Source organism: Episyrphus balteatus, chromosome 3 (genome assembly GCF_945859705.1).
Source record: "Episyrphus balteatus chromosome 3, idEpiBalt1.1, whole genome shotgun sequence".
In the NCBI taxonomy this organism is placed as follows: domain Eukaryota; kingdom Metazoa; phylum Arthropoda; class Insecta; order Diptera; family Syrphidae; genus Episyrphus; species Episyrphus balteatus.
The window spans coordinates 99,098,118-99,120,066 of record NC_079136.1 but is presented as its reverse complement, the minus strand read 5'-3'; the positions used below and the strand labels follow the sequence as shown (position 1 = coordinate 99,120,066).

The 21,949-nt window shown below is 30.9% G+C and overlaps 1 protein-coding gene across 1 annotated transcript; it reads left to right on the top strand.

Moving 5' to 3' along the window:
* Positions 1-6,446: 6,446 nt before the first annotated feature.
* LOC129914854 (odorant receptor coreceptor) lies at positions 6,447-20,874 on the top strand. Its single transcript, XM_055994273.1, has 8 exons — positions 6,447-6,679; positions 12,390-12,692; positions 12,766-12,902; positions 12,969-13,346; positions 13,438-13,642; positions 19,477-19,681; positions 19,881-20,036; positions 20,622-20,874. The coding sequence occupies exons 2-8, from the start codon at positions 12,394-12,396 to the stop codon at positions 20,670-20,672; spliced, it is 1,431 nt and encodes a 476-aa protein (XP_055850248.1). The 5' UTR covers positions 6,447-6,679; positions 12,390-12,393; the 3' UTR covers positions 20,673-20,874.
* Positions 20,875-21,949: the final 1,075 nt, after the last annotated feature.

Here is a 21,949-nt window from a genome sequence, read left to right as displayed (position 1 = left end):
GGAGAGTGGTGTAACTCAGTTGAAGACTTCCAGGTGCTCTTGTCTAGTTTTTCAGCTCACTTGCCACTATTTGTCAAAATACGCTTCCACGAGAACATACAGCAGACGAACGTAGATATCCCTCGAAAACTCAGATGGTTTGAAAATAAAGCTTCACGGTACAAATCTCTTTTGAATCAGCATTGCATTCTTCTCCCTCTTCAAGATGAGAGCAATGTTAAACAAATTGAGGAAAGCATTACTAGAGTAATTTACGCTTCAGCTGTATCTACAAGCACTAGCTCTACGCTCAATTTTAAAAATAAATGGTTTGATAAAGACTGTGTTAAACTTCGTAAGCTCTCATTCAAGTACTTGAAACTTTTTAGAAGAACTAACTCGGTTGCGTTTAAAAATATGTACTTACACTCAAACAAAGAATTCAAACAATTATGTCACGAGAAAAAAAGGCTTTATCTAAAAAATCTTGCAATGAACTTGCAGCACTCTAAAAATTCCAAAGAATTTTGGAATAATGTAAGAGAGTTAGGTGGGCAAAGTAGAAGTATGAAGATTTCTCTCGAAGCTGAGACTCTAGCTGCTCATTTTAAAACTCTATTGTTAGCGGAGGAGAATCTTCATACTTTTAGCTTTGCGCTACAAAATGAAGTTGTATCTGAACTAGACTGTCCGATTTCTTGTGAAGAGCTTGATTCAGTTCTGCTGGTTATGAAAAACAATAAGGCCCCGGGTTGTGATGGCATTCCAGTCGAATTCTTTAAAAACGGAACAGTACAACTGAAAAATTATATTGTGGATTATTTCAACAAGATATATAATAATGCTTGCGTTCCTTCTGGTTTTAACAAATCGCTTATTTTTGCAATATTTAAAAAAGGCGATGCTTCCCAAGCAGAAAATTATAGGGGAATCTCCATTCTAAATTCTCTCAGAAAGATCTTTGCCACAACTCTTTATGTTAGGCTTTCTACGTGGATAGAAAATTTTAATCGTCTCAGCATTTTTCAAGCAGGGTTTCGTTCCGGGTTTTCAACAATTGACCACATTTTCGCACTAACTAGCATAGCCAGAAAATATATTGAAATTAATAAAAAGTTATATGTTTGTTTTGTAGACTTCAAAGCAGCCTTTGACACAGTCAACAGGCAAGCTTTGATCTACAAACTGGCGTCGCTTGGAATATCCAGAAAGTTCTTGGAAGTATATGCGAAATTATTATCTTCCTCTAGTGCAACCGTGTGGGATGGATCCAAGTTGTCTGAATGGTTCCCAACTTCTGCAGGTGTTCCTCAGGGTTGCATTTTAAGCCCTATACTCTTCGCACTATACATTGACTCCATTTCTGAAATTCTTCCGGGTGGCGTTAGCTTCGCTGGTCAGCTAATAAAGGTTCTCCTTTATGCTGATGACTTGGTGTTGCTGGCTGAGAATCCTTCAACTCTGCAACTGCAAATAAACAAACTTCAGGCTTTCTGTGAGACATGGGATCTACATATCAACGTCTTGAAAACAAAAGTTATGGTTTTCGAGAACCGAAGGAGTAGAAGAGTGGAGACTTGGAGACTCAATAACCAGTCGATAGAAGTAGTTCCTGAGTTCAAGTACCTTGGCGTACTGTTGTCTAGCAACTTAAACTTTCGAAATCATGTGAAAGAAAAAAGCAGAGAAGCAAAACTGGCACTCAACATAATGTGGCCAAAATTCTTCGATAACCAAAACATTGATCTGTCCTCAAAGTATAATGTATTCAATGCCACAGTCAACACTTGTATGTGCTATGGGGTGCAGGCATTTGGAGTAGACCCCTTTGAAGATTTCGAAACTGTACAAAGGTACTTTTTCAAGCGTTTATTCCGTCTACCAAACGCTACTCCTACCTACGCAATTCATGTGGAATCAGGTTTGCCAACCATTTATTTGCAAAATCTGAAAGCTCATTCTGTATTTTTAATAAAAGTAATGAAGAGAAGTGAAAATAGTTTACATAGGGCAGTGTTATTTAGGCTATTGCAAACAAATGCTTATCCTTTCAGAAATTGGCAACAGCTGGCGTTATCTCATGATATCGATTTATCTTTATCGGAAAATAACGTTAGCGACTGGCAAAATATGTTCGCAAGGGTCATAGCTAAAGAAGATGACAAAATATACGACCAGTTTTTAACAAGAGCGTCCTCATCACCTTCCAGATTTATTTACCGCAACCTTAACCACCAAATGTTAACCATTGAATGCTATTTCAACACAAAATTTTCGTCAAAAGTTATAAGCACCATTTTCAGAGCTAGAGTTGAATTATTAAATTTGAATTTCATGCCACATAGAGTCGATCTTCAGCAGACTTGTGATCTATGTAACAGGAGAGAGTCTGAAAATATTTACCACTTCATTGCTGTATGCCCAATTCTACAAGAAATCCGAAGATTACATTTCCAAGAAAGTTTTCTGTCCGTAAATAGTCTTTACGAAATATTAAATGGCGCCCGTGGTTGGCTCACCTTGTACAAATATTGCAATCATGCTATGACTTATCGTAATAGTTTTTTGTTAAATTAGTTCTCACAACAAGTCTCTATTCAATTTAAGGGCTGCAAATTATTGCTTTTAATCAAATCTTTATGTTTCAAATCATTAAAATTGATATTCTTTTTATGTTTTAAATCATTAAAATTACTAGTTTTTATGTTGCAAATCATTAAAATTGCTCAAACGTTTCTCGCTCTCCCATAATTTAATTAAAAAAAAAAAAAAAAAAAAAAAAAAAATTTATTTAAAAAAAAAAAAAAAAAAAAAATAAAAAAATTTTTAAAAATATTAAAAATTTAAAATAATTGAAAATTTAAAAAATTTAAAATTTTAAAAATAAAAAATTAATATTTAATACTTAAAATTTAAAATTATATACAAATTTACTCATCATATCTATGTAAATATAAACTTTTGTCTAATATTTTGTGTAATATTTATTTATGTAATTTATTATTTCAAATTTATTGTAAATCTTTTTGATACATCTTCTCTTTATATAATTTTATTTATTATACTGAAATGTCATTTCCGGCAGACGGCAGCATTGTCATGTCCGTATTTCCAATAGAAAAAAATTGTAATTTATCTAATGAATAAAGGAAGAATCTAATCTAATCTAATCTAATCTACTACGGGCTGTGTGAGAATACTACTGGACCAATCCAATCTGGATTACCTAGCCGCGTTTCTACAAGAATGCCAAGCTAGGTAGATCAACTCCATCTTAGCAAATGGGAAGGATTAAATAACTATCATGAAAAATAATTAATAAAGCCCACAAACATTTTTAACCATTAACCTTTCTTTCAGATTTGAAAGTTATAAACGCTAATTTTCTTCCTCACTAAAAACTTTATTTTTCCAGCACGACCGAAGCAATTTTGAAACCAACAATAATTAAATTACAGAACTCCAAACAAATTCCAACCAAAAGGAAAATGATATTGACAGATTATTTAACAGCACATATCATGTCAGTTTGTTTACAAAACAACTGCCATTTATTGTCAAAATAGTTTCAACGTATTTTCCACATGATCAGATTATTAAAAAATATGTATTTTAAAAGCTTTTTAGCACTATATTATATATAACACACCCAAATTCGATAATAATCATCTTCTTGCCATTTATCCTCACACCCAAACCATCATGGTCACTACACTCTACAATAATATTGAATAAATTCAATATAATAAAACAGATGGTAAATGGGGGCAAAAATATACTCAGCATAGTTATAATTTTAATGGCCATTAAATGCTTATAAAATCCAACCGAGTTGGTGATAAAATATAATATATTGATTGTTAACAAGTTCACTTAAACATATATGGTATATGGTTGCAACCAACCAAAATTTGTTACTTTCATGGAGGTTTTTTTTTGTTTTCTATAAATTTATCAACTTGTTTTCTGATCTGAGTCTTTTATTGCAAATATTAAAAATAACTTTTTTTATAGGAAAAATGAAATATGTAGTACAAAAAATCAACAGTTTTTAAAGCAAATACAGTACGACGCACATAGGAGTATTTCGATCAAAAACCTGGACTAAATTATTTTTTGAAGTAAAACAATTTATTTTTACTAGAAATATTATTTATGCAATAAAAGGCGGATTAATCTAAATAAGTTAAAAACCTTTAAAAACGCTCGTGATAAGAAAAACTAAAAAAAAAATAGTATGAAATTTCATATACCCAAAATGTGAAAAATTAAAATATCTAAAATATTAGAGCTTCTTTAAAGTAACCATTGTGATTTTTAGGCTTAGTGAATCCAAATGCATTAAGTTCAATAACAAACATTTCTGGAAAATGTTAACAACCAGTTAAAAAAAACAAACGTAGGGCGTATGAACGTTTTTTACTCAAAGTATTTCATTCGCAAATTATTTTGTTAATCGCAAAAATTCGCTTACAAATTTTTGATATTTAATTAAAAGAATTGTCAAAGTTATCATAAATCTATGTATCGAAGCAGAATAGTAGGGTATACTTTAACAAAGCACTTAGACTTAAAAAAAAAAGCAATACAAATATTTGTATGTGGCAGATGCTTTTCCCACTGCCGTTTAATCGAACAAAAACATTTAATATTTACAAAACTATGTACTCTTTAATTAATATTCAATACCTGCAATTTTATTTTTCATTTGAAAATTTTATGTAGCACACTCGCTCACAATCAATCTCCTAACAATACTCACCAAATCACCAACAATTACAAAAAAAAATTCCCGAAAATAAACAGCTGACTTTGAACTTGTTTTGTCACACCTCAACAAAAAAGAAGTGCATAATATGAGCCCATGTATATTTACCATCCGCTTTGTAAAAAATTTAATTCAAAATTTAGATTTTAGAAAATCGACTTTTATCCAGGTTTTCGACCAGAATACTCCTATGTGCCACGCTGACGGATCTAGATGGTTTCCTAAATGCACAAAGTAGAAGCCATGAGCTCAAAAGGCAATAGCAAAACAAAAGACAACACAGTATTGAAAAAGAGACAGACCTAAAAAAAAACAACCAAAATAATTTATAAATTGAAAAAGGACATTGAGTATCACGATTTGGGAATGTTGTATATGAACTTTAAATTTATGTGGTATACATATGTATATGTTTGCAGTTTTTCGAGTACCACCTACCTTAAAACGAATTCCAAAGTGCTACTCTAGCTTTTAAGATTTTTTTTTTTTTTAATCTTTAACCCACAAAAAGAGAGACTTTCTTTTTGCGATATAAATACTCCTTCTTAAATGTTATTGACATAAACTGCCTTTGAAATACAAATTTAATGTATTCAATTGAATATGCGATTCAGCAGTAAATCTACAAAATAAAACGTTTAAAAAAGGTCAAAATCTCAGGATCTTTGAAAAAAAAAATCAATCATTCTCCAAAATAGAAAAAAAAGGTTAAATGTGGGAGGATTTTGATTTGTTAAACAAGTATGAAATCAATCAAATGACTTTTTCGATTTCGATTTTAAAAATGAGAATGTGTTTCTTATTCAAAGCAAGATACCTAACTTTGGACAAAAGAATAAATTAAATCCAATTGATGCTTGTCAACCTACATTATAGGATCCTAGAAAAAAGTTTAAATTTGTTTAAAATGGGAGACGCCAGTGATATATATTTACCTACGTAAAGAATTGTAAGAACAAGTTAATGTTGTTAAATATTTCCTTTTCAAATGTAATGTAAATAAATGAAATCTTTAAGATTCAAGGTAAAGAAATAAAATATTTTTTATTTTTCGAAAAGAACGCAACAAATAAATACACGACGAATCTTACCGTAATTTAATTATTAATCTGATTAATCTGTAAAGTTAATAAATTAGTTTTAAAATCAATAAATTATTATCAAACCACATTTTCTAATCAATACAAAATTAAATAAAAGCACTAGCACTCGTCAACATTATACCTACAAAGATTGTACCTACTTAATCGAACAGTCTATAAAAATGTCCTTCAAAAAGACACGCCCTCAGTCTCTTAGAACACACAATTAACATACTAACATGCTTCCTGCTACAAAACTTTTTTAAACCTGAACTTAAATTTCAAACGAGAACAAAATAATTCCCATTCTATAAACTAACTGTGGGAAATAGACGATCTGTGTTGAAATAAAATTATTAAATGTCTATAATTTTCCTGTACTTGCTTTCATTGAAAGAGAACTTACTCTAGTCCCCTTATCCAAGTTATATGAACAAGTACAAATGTACCTACATATACCTGATGTACGCGTGTCTGAATATGTGAAACTACAATTAAGTACGTACCATCGTATAAGTCGTGAGAAATTTTAAGGATGTCTAGGCCACGTCAACAAAAATGTGAATCTTTTTTAAACTTATTTTAAAATCAATTGATTCATTTTGGAAGGAACGCAAAAGAAAATAGTTTGACATCGACGGTTATTGAGAACGCATCTGATATCGGCTGCAGTAAAATTTAATAAGCATTTTCTTTATTAATTTTGTACGGATACATGTACGTCAATGATAATATTTCAGCAAAAGTTATACGTACTGTACTTAAATAAATTTCTTGGGATTACCAATATTTGACAACATTTTTTTGGAATAATTAACTCACTTCTTAATTGGATAACATAAAAGTGAAGGTATTTATAAATGAAAAGGTTAATTCTTAATTGAAATTGTTTGGTTTTGGTGAGCCATGGCTGATCATTTATGAAATTTTATTGATTGTGTAGCTGTTGTTTTTTTTTTATTGATGTTTTGGAAATTTAGATTGATTCATTTTACAGATTTTCTCCAAAAATGATAAATGGTGCCAATTGTTGGATATTTTTTAGTTTTAAATCCTGACATTGAGTGGGCATTTGAGCAAAGCATCTCTCAAGTTGAAACGATCACGAAACTTTGTAAAGTTGGTCAAAAGCAAATTGTTGTCGTAAATTCTGACCGAATTCAAAATTTACCGATTGGAAACATTATTATTTATATTATTCTGACTAAACTTTTGTCAAATTTTTAGCTATTTAACAATAGAGATTGGCGAGTTTTTCACCAATGAAGAAAGTATATTGAAAAAAAGTTATTTCCCTCTAAAGTCTTTTAAGCAAAAAGTTCTCAAACGTCAAACTGTTCACATTGAAGACACCGATATTTGTTTTTCTCTTAGAAATCATCTATGGGAACTTTGAAGTTATTTTTTTAATAAAAAAATCAATTTAACAAGAGTCTTTAAACAGTCAGCAATAATTTAGCATATAAATTCATATGAAAATTCATTAAAAACCCGTATTTATTAAATTTAAAAAATGTTTATCTGTCTGTTATAAAATTCATCAACGCGTTTTCAAAATATTGATTTTTCAAACAAAATTTTGAAATATTTTTTTTTTTAATCCAGAAATGTATTTTTTCAAAATTTTGTAGAAGTTTTATAAAACGTAAAACGTTTTATAACGTCTCTTTAGAGAAATTCTGGGTGGTTTCTGATATGTCGTTTACGAGATATTCATAATTGAAAAAAAAAAACGTTCTAAGGCATTTTTTTTACTTTAAAAGTCGCTAGGATCGTTTTTGAAAAAAGTATATTTCAATTTCCGTTATATGACAGGTGCCGCTAGTTTTGGTCCTAAAAAAATTTCAATTTGTCCTCTAGGGAATCACCCAAAACTATATACTACCAAGTTTGAAGAAAATCGCTCCAGTAGTTTAGGCAGTAGATCGACGAACCAGAACATAAAGGCGGACAGACAGAATTGAGGGACTCACTTTTTTTTGGCATTATCTATCATCGGGGAAACCGACGAAGTTATGAATACCAGAGTTATGTGCGACGGTACTACCTATACGCTCTAGCTTTTTGGTACGTTCCCCCAGTAACAGTACATCTCAATGGTTGCCAACCCAAGAACATCGTTTCATAGCTTTGGTGTTCGTAACTCTGGTTTTTCGTAACTTCGGTTTTTCATAACTTCGGTTTTTCGTAACTTCGGTCTTTTATAACTTCGGTCTTTCATAACTTCGGTTTTTCGTAACTTTGACGCGCGTAACTCTGTCGCGCATAACTCTAGTATTCGTAACTCCGTTACCATTTCCTATCATCGTAATGCATATCTTATTGTTATCTCGAGTCGCCCCAGAATTGTTTTTTTCCACAAGCCAATTTTGTCGTTTTTGAGTTAGGGATGCGTTCTATGGTAATTTTTTTAATGCACTTTCTATTTTGCGCTATGCCTTTCCAATCCCAAGATATCGAACACCAATAATTTTATTCCAAATTCATTTTTCAGAATTTTTTGTGCCACAAAACCATTTTTTGGCGTTTGGGACAACTTTTCATAAAAATTTTGACAATTATTTTGTAAGAATTGTTATGTTCCACGTGTATACCAAGGCGTCAAAAAATAAAGAAAATGCTATGGATGTGGGACAAAAAAATAAACAATTTTGACAAATTTTATAACGGTATTGCCACCTCAAGGGCACTGCTGATATTGATGCAATATGGTCTAAACCCTCTCAAGCATGAAAATCCGCGGCCGTGTTTGAAGTTAATAAGTTTTATTAAAAGCCATTTTTCAATGCTAGATTTTATAGCAGGATCTCTCATTTAATTTTTCTAAATGCAGTATTTAAATTTACCTTCTAATTACTCATGTTCATGTTTCATGTAAAAAAAAACACCATTCCACTCTAACCGACTATATCGTGCGATTTAACACTCTGAACATTTTTCTTTTGGTATGTCTACATAAAGTTGCCGCAACAAGCCAGCTTGCTTAGATTTAGCAAATTTAAATACAAACTTGTAGCCTGGTTTATTTATTTAACTGGTGAGAAATCAAACTTTTTTAAAGCTGCGGAGAATTGTAAGAATGCCATGCGTTTAGGAAGATAGAATTTAATATGAACACAGTTATATTTGAACAAGCAATTAAGAACTTTTGGCATTTTTAAATCTTGTATGAAATAAAAACTAAAATTTTGACGGTTTATCGTGCGTTTAATATATAATCTTGGTTGAGTTCAAAATACTGTTTCACCATTTTACTGTTTTTCTAAACTCTTTACGTACAAACAGTGGCGTATTGAGGGGGGGCTCAGAGGGCTCAAGGCCCTAAACCTGGCCATAATTATTTTTCGTGGTTTTTGTTATTATTTCTGTTTAAAATGAGTATTCCTACAAGAAAATACAATATAAACCTAGTTTTTGTTTTTTTTATTTTTTTATCAAAAACTAAAAAATTTGATTAATGGCCTGTCTGTACTCCGCCTGTCGACATTATTTTTCTCAATTTTTTTTCCTCATCTCTAATACGCAATTCTCAGTTTCTTTTCTCTCTTCCCCAACCTTAATTAAGATTACCCAAAATAAAATACACTGATAACATCAGTAAATTTAATTTAAAAATAAAAAACGTTGCATAAAGTAAGGAGTATTTTCTATTAGAAAGTAAAAAACTAATTGACCCTCAATTCTCTAAAGAGCACCTAAGAGCACCTAAGAGCACCCAATTTTTGTTGCGTTGTGTTAAAGAATATATAAACTATCTCATAAGTTTCAATTCATCGCAGAATAACGGGGTATACTAAAACAAAATCATTAAAGTTCAAATAATAACTTAACAAAAATATCAAGTTTTTAGATACTAGTTCTTAGCCCGAATTAAAATAGAAAACACCATCTAACATTTCCAAAACCTTATTAATATCGTTAATAAATAACTGAAGAAGAATTGTGTGGATCAGAATCAAAACCCATTTTATCCACTTTTTTTGATTTCGAGTAAATCGAGAAAAACTTGTATCTCGTAAACGAAACATTTTTTAGTACTTTTTTAAATGCAGGATTGATTCAATTAGGATTCCCTACAATTCAAGTCCAGAAATCGTGATCTGAGGGTTTTAGTTTAAGAGCTATACCCAAAACAAATATGGATATAATGGATTTTGAAAATCACCTCTGAATTTCAGGCCAAAATAAGAAAATATGGCATTCAAAAAAACTCAATTAAAAACGAGAAAACTTTATTTCCTTTTTTTTTAACTACGCCTACTTTCTTGAACAAATAAATTCAAACCTAAATGCCGAAATTTTTTTTCAAAAATCCGTATAAATTTTCGGATATTCCCATCTAATCTCATCCCATGGATAAAATGGTTTTTGAATTTCAAATTTATTTTAGAAATAATATTTTGAATGGATATAATGGATTTTGAAGCTAATAAAATTGTTTGGATATAATGGGTTTTGAAACAAAAACTCAAGTGGATAAAATGGGTTTTGAAATTAACCTCTAACTTTGTGGTCTGATTTCTAAGCCAAAAAATGTAGTTAGAGACTCAAACTTGGGCGCAACGTATGTATTTGAATACGAGAAACAAAACCTCATACCTAAGTCATTTTTTTTTTGAAAAGTGGATAGGATATAATGGGTTTTGATTCTGATCCACACAATTCTCCATTTAAATTTTTTTTAGATTTCTATCACAACACTTCTATCGCATATAGAATAACACTTACCAAAATACTTCGCATTCAAATAAAAATGAGGTAGATGTAACAGTTAACTTTGAACTCATTTTTTAACAAGACCCGATTGAAAAACTAAAAATGAGTGCAGCATATTGGCACATGTATATTTTGCACCCACTTTGGAAAACTTTTTATTGTCAATTTTGATTTTCAGAAAATCGACTTATGACCAGGTTTTTTCTGCAAATACTCCTATGTGCGGCTGTTGCTTCAGTTTGCTTGAAAAAGAGCCTTGATTGACGTTTAGGGTTTGGCGTAAATTTTGTTCTGATTTTAGTCCAATTCGGAATTATTCAAATAATTTTTTTAGTATTTTGACGTCGAATTACATCACCGTTAAATTTTGCAAAATTGCTTATGCAACCTGAAAACTTCGTATTTTATCGTCTTAAGTATATTTACTTTTTTTTCAAAAATAATATTTTTCTCAAAGATATTGGAAATAGACATTTTTGTAATTCCAAAACGTTAGTGGTCAACATAATTAATGGTTGCGCCTGATTTGTATTAAAAAAGTAGCACATTACAAAAATATATATTTCGGATTAAACATCAAAAAGAATTTAATTGAAAACAAGTTTTTGAAACTTTCAGGTTCAGCATTTCACTTTTTGCGCATTCACTTGCAGAAATTAAAATTAGGTGCTCTGCATTTTTTCACTCATTTAGATTTTCTGATGGAATTCAGCTCACTTTGCTTCTGTTCCTGAATTTTGTACCTTTTCCAATTAATCTATCTTAATCTAATTCATTTTTCTTTTAAAATTTGCAATTATATCGCCAATGCACTGCATTTCCTTACATATTTGATTTGTCTCGCAAAATATGTCTTCTTATTTTTTCTTTTAAATTAAGATAATTTAAACGGTTTTTTGTAGAGGTATTCAATACAATTATTTTTTGTTATGGGAGGGAGGGTCTATGCCCCCCCTTTTAGGAGGTAGGTGCAATTTTCTAAAAAACTACAAAAAAAATTATTAAAAAACAACGGCAACACTTACAGTTATCAATGATACCTTTTTCAAAAGCTAGAATTGTACACTTAATTTAATTCAAGTTATTTTAATCAGTTGTTTTCGAAATAATCGATTTCAAAGTCTACATTTGTGAAAAATAAGTATGAAAAAATATATTGAATACAATTTTTGTCAAGACTATAGATTTCAATACGGGATAAATCGATAATATAAACTAAATCACTGTGCATTAAAATTGTCAGTAAAATTGCATCCATAGCAGCAGTAATTTCACTTTAAAAATAAAATAAAATGCATGATCTTTCAGTTTTGAAAGTCCGAAGCAATTTCGCCCAGGTATGACAGTGGGCATCAGTTAGAATTATGTTCAATCACTCCGCTTAAAAATAAAAGTAATTTTTATTATTTTTTTCCTTTGTTTATTAAATTCTGTACTTCAGAATTCTTAATTGCCAAAATTATGGTATTTTTAAATCCTGGAGTGAGATTTTGTATTGCGTAATTTGTTCTGAATCTGTCGCATATTTTCTTTCGTTTAAAAAAAAAACGAATAGTCGTTTACGTTTATTTTTTTTTATAGAATCAATCCCCTGTATTCCAAAATACTGTACTGTACTGTAGACTACCTTTAATGTTTTTTTTTTTTTTGATAATGTGCATAGGTACTTTAAATTATGAACAAATTCTTTCGTTTTTCAAGTTATATGAAGCAAATCGTTCGCACACACGAAAACGTTTGTTCGTTTACGCGATACAAAATTCAACCCCAGAATTTTAATTAAATATTTTGTTTGCTATAAATTAATCAATTATCTTTTTTTTTGCTTCTTCTCAATAATACAGACAAATGCAGCAACAAACTAAATATGTCGGCCTTGTGGCTGACCTAATGCCCAACATCAAACTCATGAAATATTCTGGTCTCTTTATGCACAAATACACAAGTGGATCGAGTTTCTTCAAAAAGGTCTACTCAATAACACATTTTGTGCTGATCCTTCTACAATTCTTTTCCATCCTGGCCAACATGGCCCTTAATGCGGACGAAGTCAACGAATTATCTGGCAACACAATCACAACGCTCTTTTTCACTCACTGCATTACGAAATTTATATTCTTCGCAGTCAACCAAAAGCAATTCTACAGGTGAAGAACAAAAATCCCAGCCACTTGAATTGGAAATTGTTCTCTAACGTAATTTCTGTCAGTATATTTTCAGAACATTCAATGTCTGGAACCAAGTCAATTCACATCCCTTATTTGCTGAATCAGATGCCCGGTATCATTCGATTGCCTTGGCCAAAATGAGAAAACTCTTTGTATTGGTTATGTTGACAACAGTCCTTTCGGTAGTCGGTGAGTTTTTTGGACTGGTGGGTTGACTTTTTGTGGTCCTTGAGTTTTCTTATTTTGTCGTTCCAGCATGGACAACTATAACATTCTTTGGAGAGAGTGTCAAGTTTGCCCGGGATATGGAAACTAACGAAACCATTACAGTCGAGATACCAAGGCTACCAATAAAAGCCTTCTACCCGTGGGATGCTAGCAGTGGAATGTTTTACATCATCTCATTTGTGTATCAGGTGTACTTCCTGCTGTTCTCGACGACACAATCCAATTTGTGTGATGTCCTTTTCTGTTCTTGGTTGATTTTTGCCTGTGAGCAGTTGCAACATCTAAAAAGTATTATGAAGCCGTTGATGGAGCTGTCCGCTTCATTGGATACCTACCGACCTAATTCGGCTGCGTTGTTCCGGTCTCTGTCGGCCAACTCCAAGTCAGAGCTTATTATAAACGAAGGTAAAAAAGTGAAAGTGTTGTTATTTTTTTTTTTTAAAGTGGTCGTATTGATTGTGACAAATTGAATAACATGCAAGGCTTTTGATTACAGAGAAGGAACCAACCGACACGTTGGACATGTCGGGTGTTTACAGCACCAAAGCCGATTGGGGTGCACAATTTCGTGCTCCATCAACTTTACAAACTTTCAATGGTACAAACGGCATGAGTAATCCTAACGGACTAACAAAGAAGCAAGAGATGATGGTTCGCAGTGCAATTAAGTATTGGGTCGAACGGCATAAGCATGTTGTAAGGTAAGGTATTTTATGGGAATGTTTTGGACAAGGTAAAGGTAGCTTAAAAAACAGATGAAGATATTCACAATACTTTTCTACCAAAGAAATCTGTTTAGTTTGTATGGATTAGTCTACGAATACGAACACAAGCTGCTGTTTCTTCTGTGTATGATAGCTGGTATACACATACACCGGCGGATCCAGGGGGGGGGCACGGGGGCACGTGCCCCCCCCCCAGAACTGGTTCATACTTAAAGCACATCAAATTATAAGAGTTGTTAAACTATATGAATAATAACAGAAAGAACTTGGGTGAAACTCTTGTCTATTTCTGGCTGAAAATGCGAATTTTATTGTTTGTATCATCCCTTTCCCATGAAAAGCTCCACCTCACAAATAAATAAACGACTATTTGTTGAAGGGTAAACACGAATGTTTTTTCGATTAAAAAAAAAGTGAATTTTCTAAGTGTTTTTTTTTTTAACTTCAAAGTGATTTTGGTGAAAAATTTTGATATGGACATCGACAATCAAGGTATGAATGGTATTCTAAAAAAAAATTATATATATATGCAACTCTATTTTTTCATACGGAGGAATTGAAGTTCACACTTAAAAAATTTGCACTTTTTTCGTTATTTTTTTTTTAACATTAGTGTTTTTAAAATACCGCAACACTTCACAACATTGCCTATATATTATTGAACTGCTGGATATGTAGAACAAACTTGCATTTCAGAAGTTTGCAAAATATTGCACCCCGAAAATAAAGACCCCTTGAAAAAAAAACTCCTCAAAAGCGACCCTTACTTATAGATTTTTATAAACATTATGTTATTGAGAAAATTTCTCCAGGGATACCTTTAAGGCCCCAACCCATAGAATCCGTTGCGTCCGTTCCGTCAATCCATCCGTTGAAGTTGAAGGATGGGACAGAAAGAGGTGACCCATAGAATACGTCGTATGACGAATTGCTTTTTGACAGCTCACTTCAAATTCCAAGGTGTGTTCGATATTTTATCGCTGAATGTGCACTAAGGAAGTTCTGATGCAAGAAATTTTTAACTATTATTGTTGTTCTTTTTTTTAATAAAATAAAAACGACTAGATTTCTTGTAGGTACTTGCTCTTCAGTTAAAAACAATTTTTTATAACAAATTATGAGTTGTAGGTATGACTTTGGCATAGTAAAATTGAACTCAACAACAGAATGTGAGCATTTAATTGATATAATTTATTAGATATATCATTAAATGTTACTTTTATTACATTTTCTACACAAATATACAATTAAAGTTCACAATTCATAAAATCGGAGAAGAACACAGTTCTTAGTTCTGAAAATCCCCGGTGTGCACTCAGAAACAGAAAATCGAACTGATCTATTGTTGACAACCAATGTCAAAGGATACGACGGATGAAAAAGTAGAAAGTTGGGCTACTTCTTCCGTCGAATCCGTCCGTCTCCGTCCGATCCGTCGCTTATGGGTCGCTTCCCATAAAAACGTGAGTATTTTATCGAGCTGTCAGTCAAAAACTTCGACGCAACGGACGCAACGGATTCTATGGGTCGGGCCCTTTAAAAATATGTAAAAAAAAATAGTGTCCCAAATTTCAAAAGAATAGGCGCATTAGTTTTGAAGTTATGAGGGGCACCGGCTTTGAAAACATTAGTTGTGGGGAGAACGATTTAAAGTTTTGAACTCTGGACTAAAACGTTCGTAAGCGAAGTATTAAAATATCCATAACTTGGTCAATTTGGCTCCAATAGACCTACAATTTGAACACAATATTCTTGAGATATAAAAAAATTTTAGGAAATGCAAATAAAAAAAAAAAAAACAAAACTGGGTTTCCCGGGGAAAAAGTATTTTTCAGTTTTTTTTTTTTTTGTTATTCTTTTAGAACTTTAATATTTATTAGAATGAAGATTTAAGTATTTGACTTAAAACTACTAGGTCATCAAATAATGGTATAAATATGTCCATGATATTGCAAAATTTTATACAAAATCAATTAAAAAACGTAAACATTTTTTTTCTAAATTTTATCTACTCAATTTCTCAAGAACTATTTAATGAAACAAATTAAGTCTTTAATATAGCACAGGATTGTACATGATGCATTTTATGATTTTTTATATTTTTTTTTCTCCCGGCTAATCAGGAGGTAAGTAGGTAAGCTCTTAAGTGGCTTTTACTGTAACAAGAAAATGAAAATTTTTCCTTCCGAATAACTTTTTTGTCATTTGGTACCTATTTGGAAAATGTGCCAAAATATTTTTGGCCAGGTTTTAGACCAAAATTCCGCACTGTGCGTCGTTAAAATTCGCTGCTTGTCAGTCAGTCGTCATTTTATTTCTAACTGTTATTTTTGATTTTTGTTGCCAATCCGTCCCTTGTGCCCCCCCCAGAAAAAAATCCTGGATCCGCCCCTGTACACATATTTTGATAGCATGTTTTCCTTTATATGTATGAGATTTACAAGAAAGTGTACAAATTAATAAACTAGGAGCAGATATGCCTGAACATTTCATACAACTGAAAAGCCTTTGTAAAAATACCAATTTTTTGTGGTTCAACACCTAAGCAGATGTTTTTTTTTCAATTATTTCTTCAATTTTTGTCTACAATTTTGCAATGATGTGAAACACAACAGATTTTAAGACATTTATGTATTATATCTTAAAATGCAAACATGCTAATTCCACTTTTACTCTCCTGACCAGTGTTGCCAGAGCCGGCTATTTATCGCCAAACAGGCTCCTTGAACTTTAAACTCGCTCCTTAAAATTTGGATTTTCGATTTATCGGATTTTGGCTCTTTTAATTTCAAACTTGGCGATTTGAGGCTCTTTTAAAATGAAAGCATTTTACAGCAAAAATCCACCAATTTGCATACATTTTTGAATTTATTTTCATTTAAAATTTAATTCTAGGTACGCCCGTAAATGAGCATGAAAACAAAATGGAAAAAAATAATTTCACTTGAAGTCTGATAAGCAAAAGTTATTTGAAAATTGAAAAAACATCATTTTTAAATCTCATGCCACAAAAATTTTTTGCGTTTTTTTGGACCATTTTTAATAAATCCAAAACATTATAAACAGTAAATGAAAGTTAGTAAAAAAACATGCGTGTTGTAGAACAAAATACAGGAAAGTTGAAATTTTCAGTTTAGACAGGAGTGTGTTAGAAAAGCTTGAGTTCTGACTGTCCGGAGGCAAAATCTGCCATTTGGTTCTTTTCTCCGAAATTATAAGTTCTAATGTTTACTTTATTTTGTATAACGTTTGAAAGCGTTTTGTTTTTTTATTCAATTTTTGGAATCATAGTTTTATAGAGGCGATTAAAATTTTACTTTCGTGTAAATTGTCAAAAAAAAATTGAAGATTTCTTTCAACTGCCTTAGACAAGAATGGCTGTTAAATCAAAGATCCTCTGCAAAAATTTGAAGGGATTTTCATCCATTTCTCTCGCAGAAGAAGCGTCCATCTAAAACTTTTTGGGAATTTAGACAGATATATGAGTTCTATAAGTCGAACGAGGCGATCGTCGAGTTGGAGGTTGGAGGTTTAAATAGTCTCAAATGAAAGATATGTTGATACTGAAAATGAAAAATAGGATTGCCAACTTTGAAAGAAGAACATCTATGTGGCAACCCTATTTTATAAGCATTATTGTCACATAACTAATGTTGTCCTATCTTTGTATTTTAAACAAACAAGAAAATTTTTTAAGTGCCAAACAGATTTATGATTTTGTATATTCTTAAATGCTTAAATATGCATTAAACTTAAGCCTCAAGATATGAGGCAAGATATGAAGCAAGTATACGGAAACCTTAATCAAATGCTATAAACACCAAACACTCTTTTTTGTAGTTTTTAGCATTCACTGAAAATAATAAATTTCGTAAAATTACGAAAATCGTTTCATACACTACATTTTCGTTGGCCCAACGAAACTTTCGTTGGCTCAACGAAAATATGTGAATTTTCGTAATATGAAAACCTTTATCAATTAATGAAAACGTTTCATACACTTTTTCTCCCTTTTCAGTTCCAAAAAAATCCAATTTAATGAAAAGATTCATCAATTAACGAAAAATTTCATACTCATTTTAAAGAATAAAAATAAGAATATTTTCCTTACTTTATCAAAGTTTTAATTAAGTAACGAAAAAATTCATTAACTTTTGAAATTCAACATTAACTAACGAAAATCTTCATAAACTTATGAAAATTCTTCATATACTAATGAAATATTACATCGGCTTATGAAAAATACATCAGTTAACGAAAAAAAATCGTTGCCTTACTAAATCTTGCTGGATATAGTTCACATTAGGTTTTTGTTTAAAAATCTATGTAAGTTGAGCTGAATATAAAAATTATTTGAGTATTGACAAGGTGTCTCACGATAAGTCAACTGATGAGTCCAAGTGAACTCCACTGGGACGAAACGCCAATTTATTAAAAAAATCAAAATATGTTTTTTTTATGGTTAAAAATTTTCAGCGGATTTTCTGAACTTCAGGTTTTTTAATATGAAATGAATGAAAAATTTCGTAGGTTAATGAAAAAATTCGTAATTCTACGAAAAGAATGCAAGTATAATCTACTTAAAAAAATAATTAATACAAAGAAAAGTTTCGTAAGCTAAAGAATATTTTTTCGTAATTTAATTAAAAAAATATAAAATTTACGAAAAAATTCGTTAGCTAACGAAAGTTCCTTTCATAAATTAATCAAAAAATATATTGACTAACGAAAAATATCACAGTGGTTAGTTAAATTTTACGTTAATCGATGAAAAAATTTCGTAAAATGATGTAAAAATTCATTAATTCTCGATCAAAAAATTTTATGAAAAATTTCATTAAAATACTACTGTTTTCGTTGATTGATGAAGTTCTTCATTAACGTATGAAAGCCATTTCGTTGAGCCAATTAAATTTTTCATCGGCTGAAAATTAATTAAATTTTCGTTGGCTCAACGAATTTTTTCGTTGTATTTACGTAAGGATTTGGTGTTAATTTGAAAAGGAGTTACCGACATTTTTTACAGAAGAGAAGGTCAGCTAAAGTTCAATGAATGTTCAAAAAAATTATGCCTGTAGTGCTTTTTTCATTGTTATAAAGTTGTTATAAAGAAGTTCTCATTTTAAAAGTTACAAAACTATTTTTCCGTTTGGACTATTTATTATAAATTTAACAATTTTGAAAAACAACTTTTTATAGTAATCATACATTTCTCTTAACCTACTTACAAACTCACATATATATATTTATATTTTAAATATTATATTTTAAATGCACCAATATCAACTCCTAAAACAAAGAACGTTGACTATGAACATATAAACAAGCCTTAAATGAATGTTCGTGTGAAGCTCAACCTCTTCAAATTACATTTTATTAAAACAAAAGTTAAGGTGAGTGTTTTAAACATACATAATACATGGATATGAATTTATCTTCTTACTAAACAAATTGGAATATAAAATATCTTCAATGCGTGAGGCCTCCAAGGAAAATTGTATAACTTTATCCAACCTTTTTATACTACTTTAACGTCCTTTTTATAAGTTCACCCTACTTTCCTAATACTTTGCCAATAAAACAAAATTATACAAAACCAAATACTCATACCTTCTCAAACAAAAAAAAAAGCATCTTCCTTTTGTCCATAACAAATATAGGAATGAGCCAACCACACTAACAAATCGACTACGTGACTCGACTTAGAAAAGTATCCTTTCTTATCTCTCTGAAAATCTTGTTAGGAAATTGTTAACAGAAAAAAAAACGAAAAAAACTTTAAACAAAAAGAAACATTTTTCAACTTTCAGACTTGTAGCTGCCATTGGAGACACCTACGGAGCTGCCCTACTACTCCACATGTTGACATCCACCATCAAACTCACCCTGCTTGCCTATCAAGCCACCAAAGTAAACGGAGTTAATGTGTACGCTTTTACAGTGATTGGATACTTGAGCTATTCCCTAGCCCAAGTTTTCCACTTTTGCATTTTTGGCAATCGACTAATCGAAGAGGTTCGTATAAAAATAGTCTTCAGATGGTTTATATAGGTTCGTCTAAATTGTGGACATGGTTTGCTGTGGTATGTGGACAACAAGGACACATTGCCAAAACGTTTTCCACATTATTCGAACCCCAAAAAATAAAAGTTTCTTTCTTCTAAATATCGACACACACCAAAATTGAATAAAATTTATTTATCTTCGAAAACAGAGCTCATCGGTTATGGAAGCCGCCTACTCATGCCATTGGTACGATGGCTCCGAAGAGGCAAAGACATTTGTTCAGATTGTCTGTCAGCAGTGCCAGAAGGCCATGACCATATCGGGTGCAAAGTTTTTCACTGTATCACTGGATTTGTTTGCTTCTGTATGAACAATATTATACCTACACTCCGTGTTATTTGAATGAGGTCGATTGTTTTTTTTAATAAGTTTTGCAATATCAACAATGAAAAAGTCGATCAAGGTCAGCTTTGCAGACTTTCAGGAAAAAAAATTTATGACTTCAAGTTTTTAAGATTCAATAACTTTGAAATGCGTTTTAGCTTCAAAAACATGACGTCGTAGCTTCTTATGGCGTCCTATTGGATTTAGACGAAAAATTTAATTTTAAAAATTCAAAAGTCGGGAGTCTTTTTAAATTTAGCACACTGAAGTCTTCAAATGTGGCAAGTTTAATTTACTTTCGTGAGGAAGTGGAATGATTTTTGACGTCGAAATTCAAAAATATCACCATTGTGTATTTAATGTGTATTTAGAAAAATGTTTTACGCCCAATTTATTCATACATCATTCATTAAATTTAAAGTCGCCTTTTAAATGTTACAGTCATACAACTTAAAAAAAAAAACAATCGAGACCTATATCAAGTTATACATAGTGTAGATTGATGGGATTTTATTTTTAAGCAATTCAGGAAATGTTCTTTCATCCTTTTTCAATAAACTTTCAGGTTTTGGGTGCTGTTGTTACTTATTTCATGGTGTTGGTGCAATTGAAGTAGATTTTCAACAAAGAAGAGAAGACTAAGGAAATGTGGAAGGAGTTTATTTTTTTTGTTTTTTTTTTTTTTTTTTGCTATTTTACCACTGTCCTCTGAAGGACCTTTTCATAGGATAACTATATTTTTGCTTAGTTGGCACAGAGAATACAAAAACATAAATATTATTTATATGTACAAAAAAAAAATATAAAATAAAAGTATATCGGTTTGTTGTTTTATTTATATATTAAATATTGCAAGGAGAGCAAAATCATGTGTTGAGCTTAGGAAGGAGCTCTTGTATTGTGGTTTTGTTGTGATGGAAAAGATCGAAATGGTCTTCTTGGGGGAGATGAAACAATATGTGTTTGAACACAATATTCGGATGAAAGTTCGGTAACGACCAATTTGGGAAAAGACTTTGTCAATAAATTGTTATAAAAGTTTCAATCTTTAATGGATGAACTTAAATAACATTTAATTGTTCTATTTTCTTGTTTCAAAAGTTGAAAACTTCTGTGAAACTCAAATACATCAAATTCTAAAATTTTATAGGCTTACGATATGCTCAATTAGATTTTTTTTTAAAGTAACTTTATGAAAAAATAAAATACACAACTGTGTCACAAGAACTTGCTCTTAGGCCCAATTTATTCACATCCCAATAAATATGAAGTCACCATTCTAAACAGGAAATTGGAGAGTGAATAAATTGGGACTAAGAGTTCAAGTTGCCTAAACATTTTTTAACTAATAGGATGAAAGAATAATATTGAAAAAATCATAAAGTGAATTAGAACTCCCAAAAAAAGTGCTTCATTTTTCTGTAAAGATATTAAATATTTAAAGGGTTTAAAAATAAATTTTTTGAAACAAAAAAATTCCGGTTTATTTTTTTATTTTTGTTTCTTTCGTACTTTATCACAAAAGACTTGATTAATTTCTACGTAAGTAGATAAGGAAAATTTAAGAGGTGATTTTAGGGTAAATTTAAAGAAACAATTGTTCTGCAGTAAGGCTTTATCCGCAAAGTTGATATCAATTTGCCATCTAAAAATTATTAAATAAAAGTCGGGCCACTTTCAAACTTACAAAAACCAATAATGCTACCCATAGAAATAATCGTTTGTACTTTTTTATTAGAAACTATATTCGTGTATTTTTTAACAATAACTGTTCTTTTTTTTTTGTTTTTATTTTATAAACAAAATCGAAAAATTTCTCGTCATTTTTTTTTTTTTATTTTTAAACTTTTGAAACAAAAACAAATGAGGTGATGCTTAAAATTTCATAGTTTT

Bases quoted from the DNA above. Each gene is read 5' to 3' on its own strand.
- LOC129914854 (XM_055994273.1), top strand. From the start codon at position 12,394: ATGCAGCAACAAACTAAATATGTCGGCCTTGTGGCTGACCTAATGCCC. The intron at 12,693-12,765 runs GTGAAGAACAAA...GTATATTTTCAG, and splicing joins AACCAAAAGCAATTCTACAG to AACATTCAATGTCTGGAACC. The intron at 12,903-12,968 runs GTGAGTTTTTTG...TTGTCGTTCCAG, and splicing joins AACAGTCCTTTCGGTAGTCG to CATGGACAACTATAACATTC.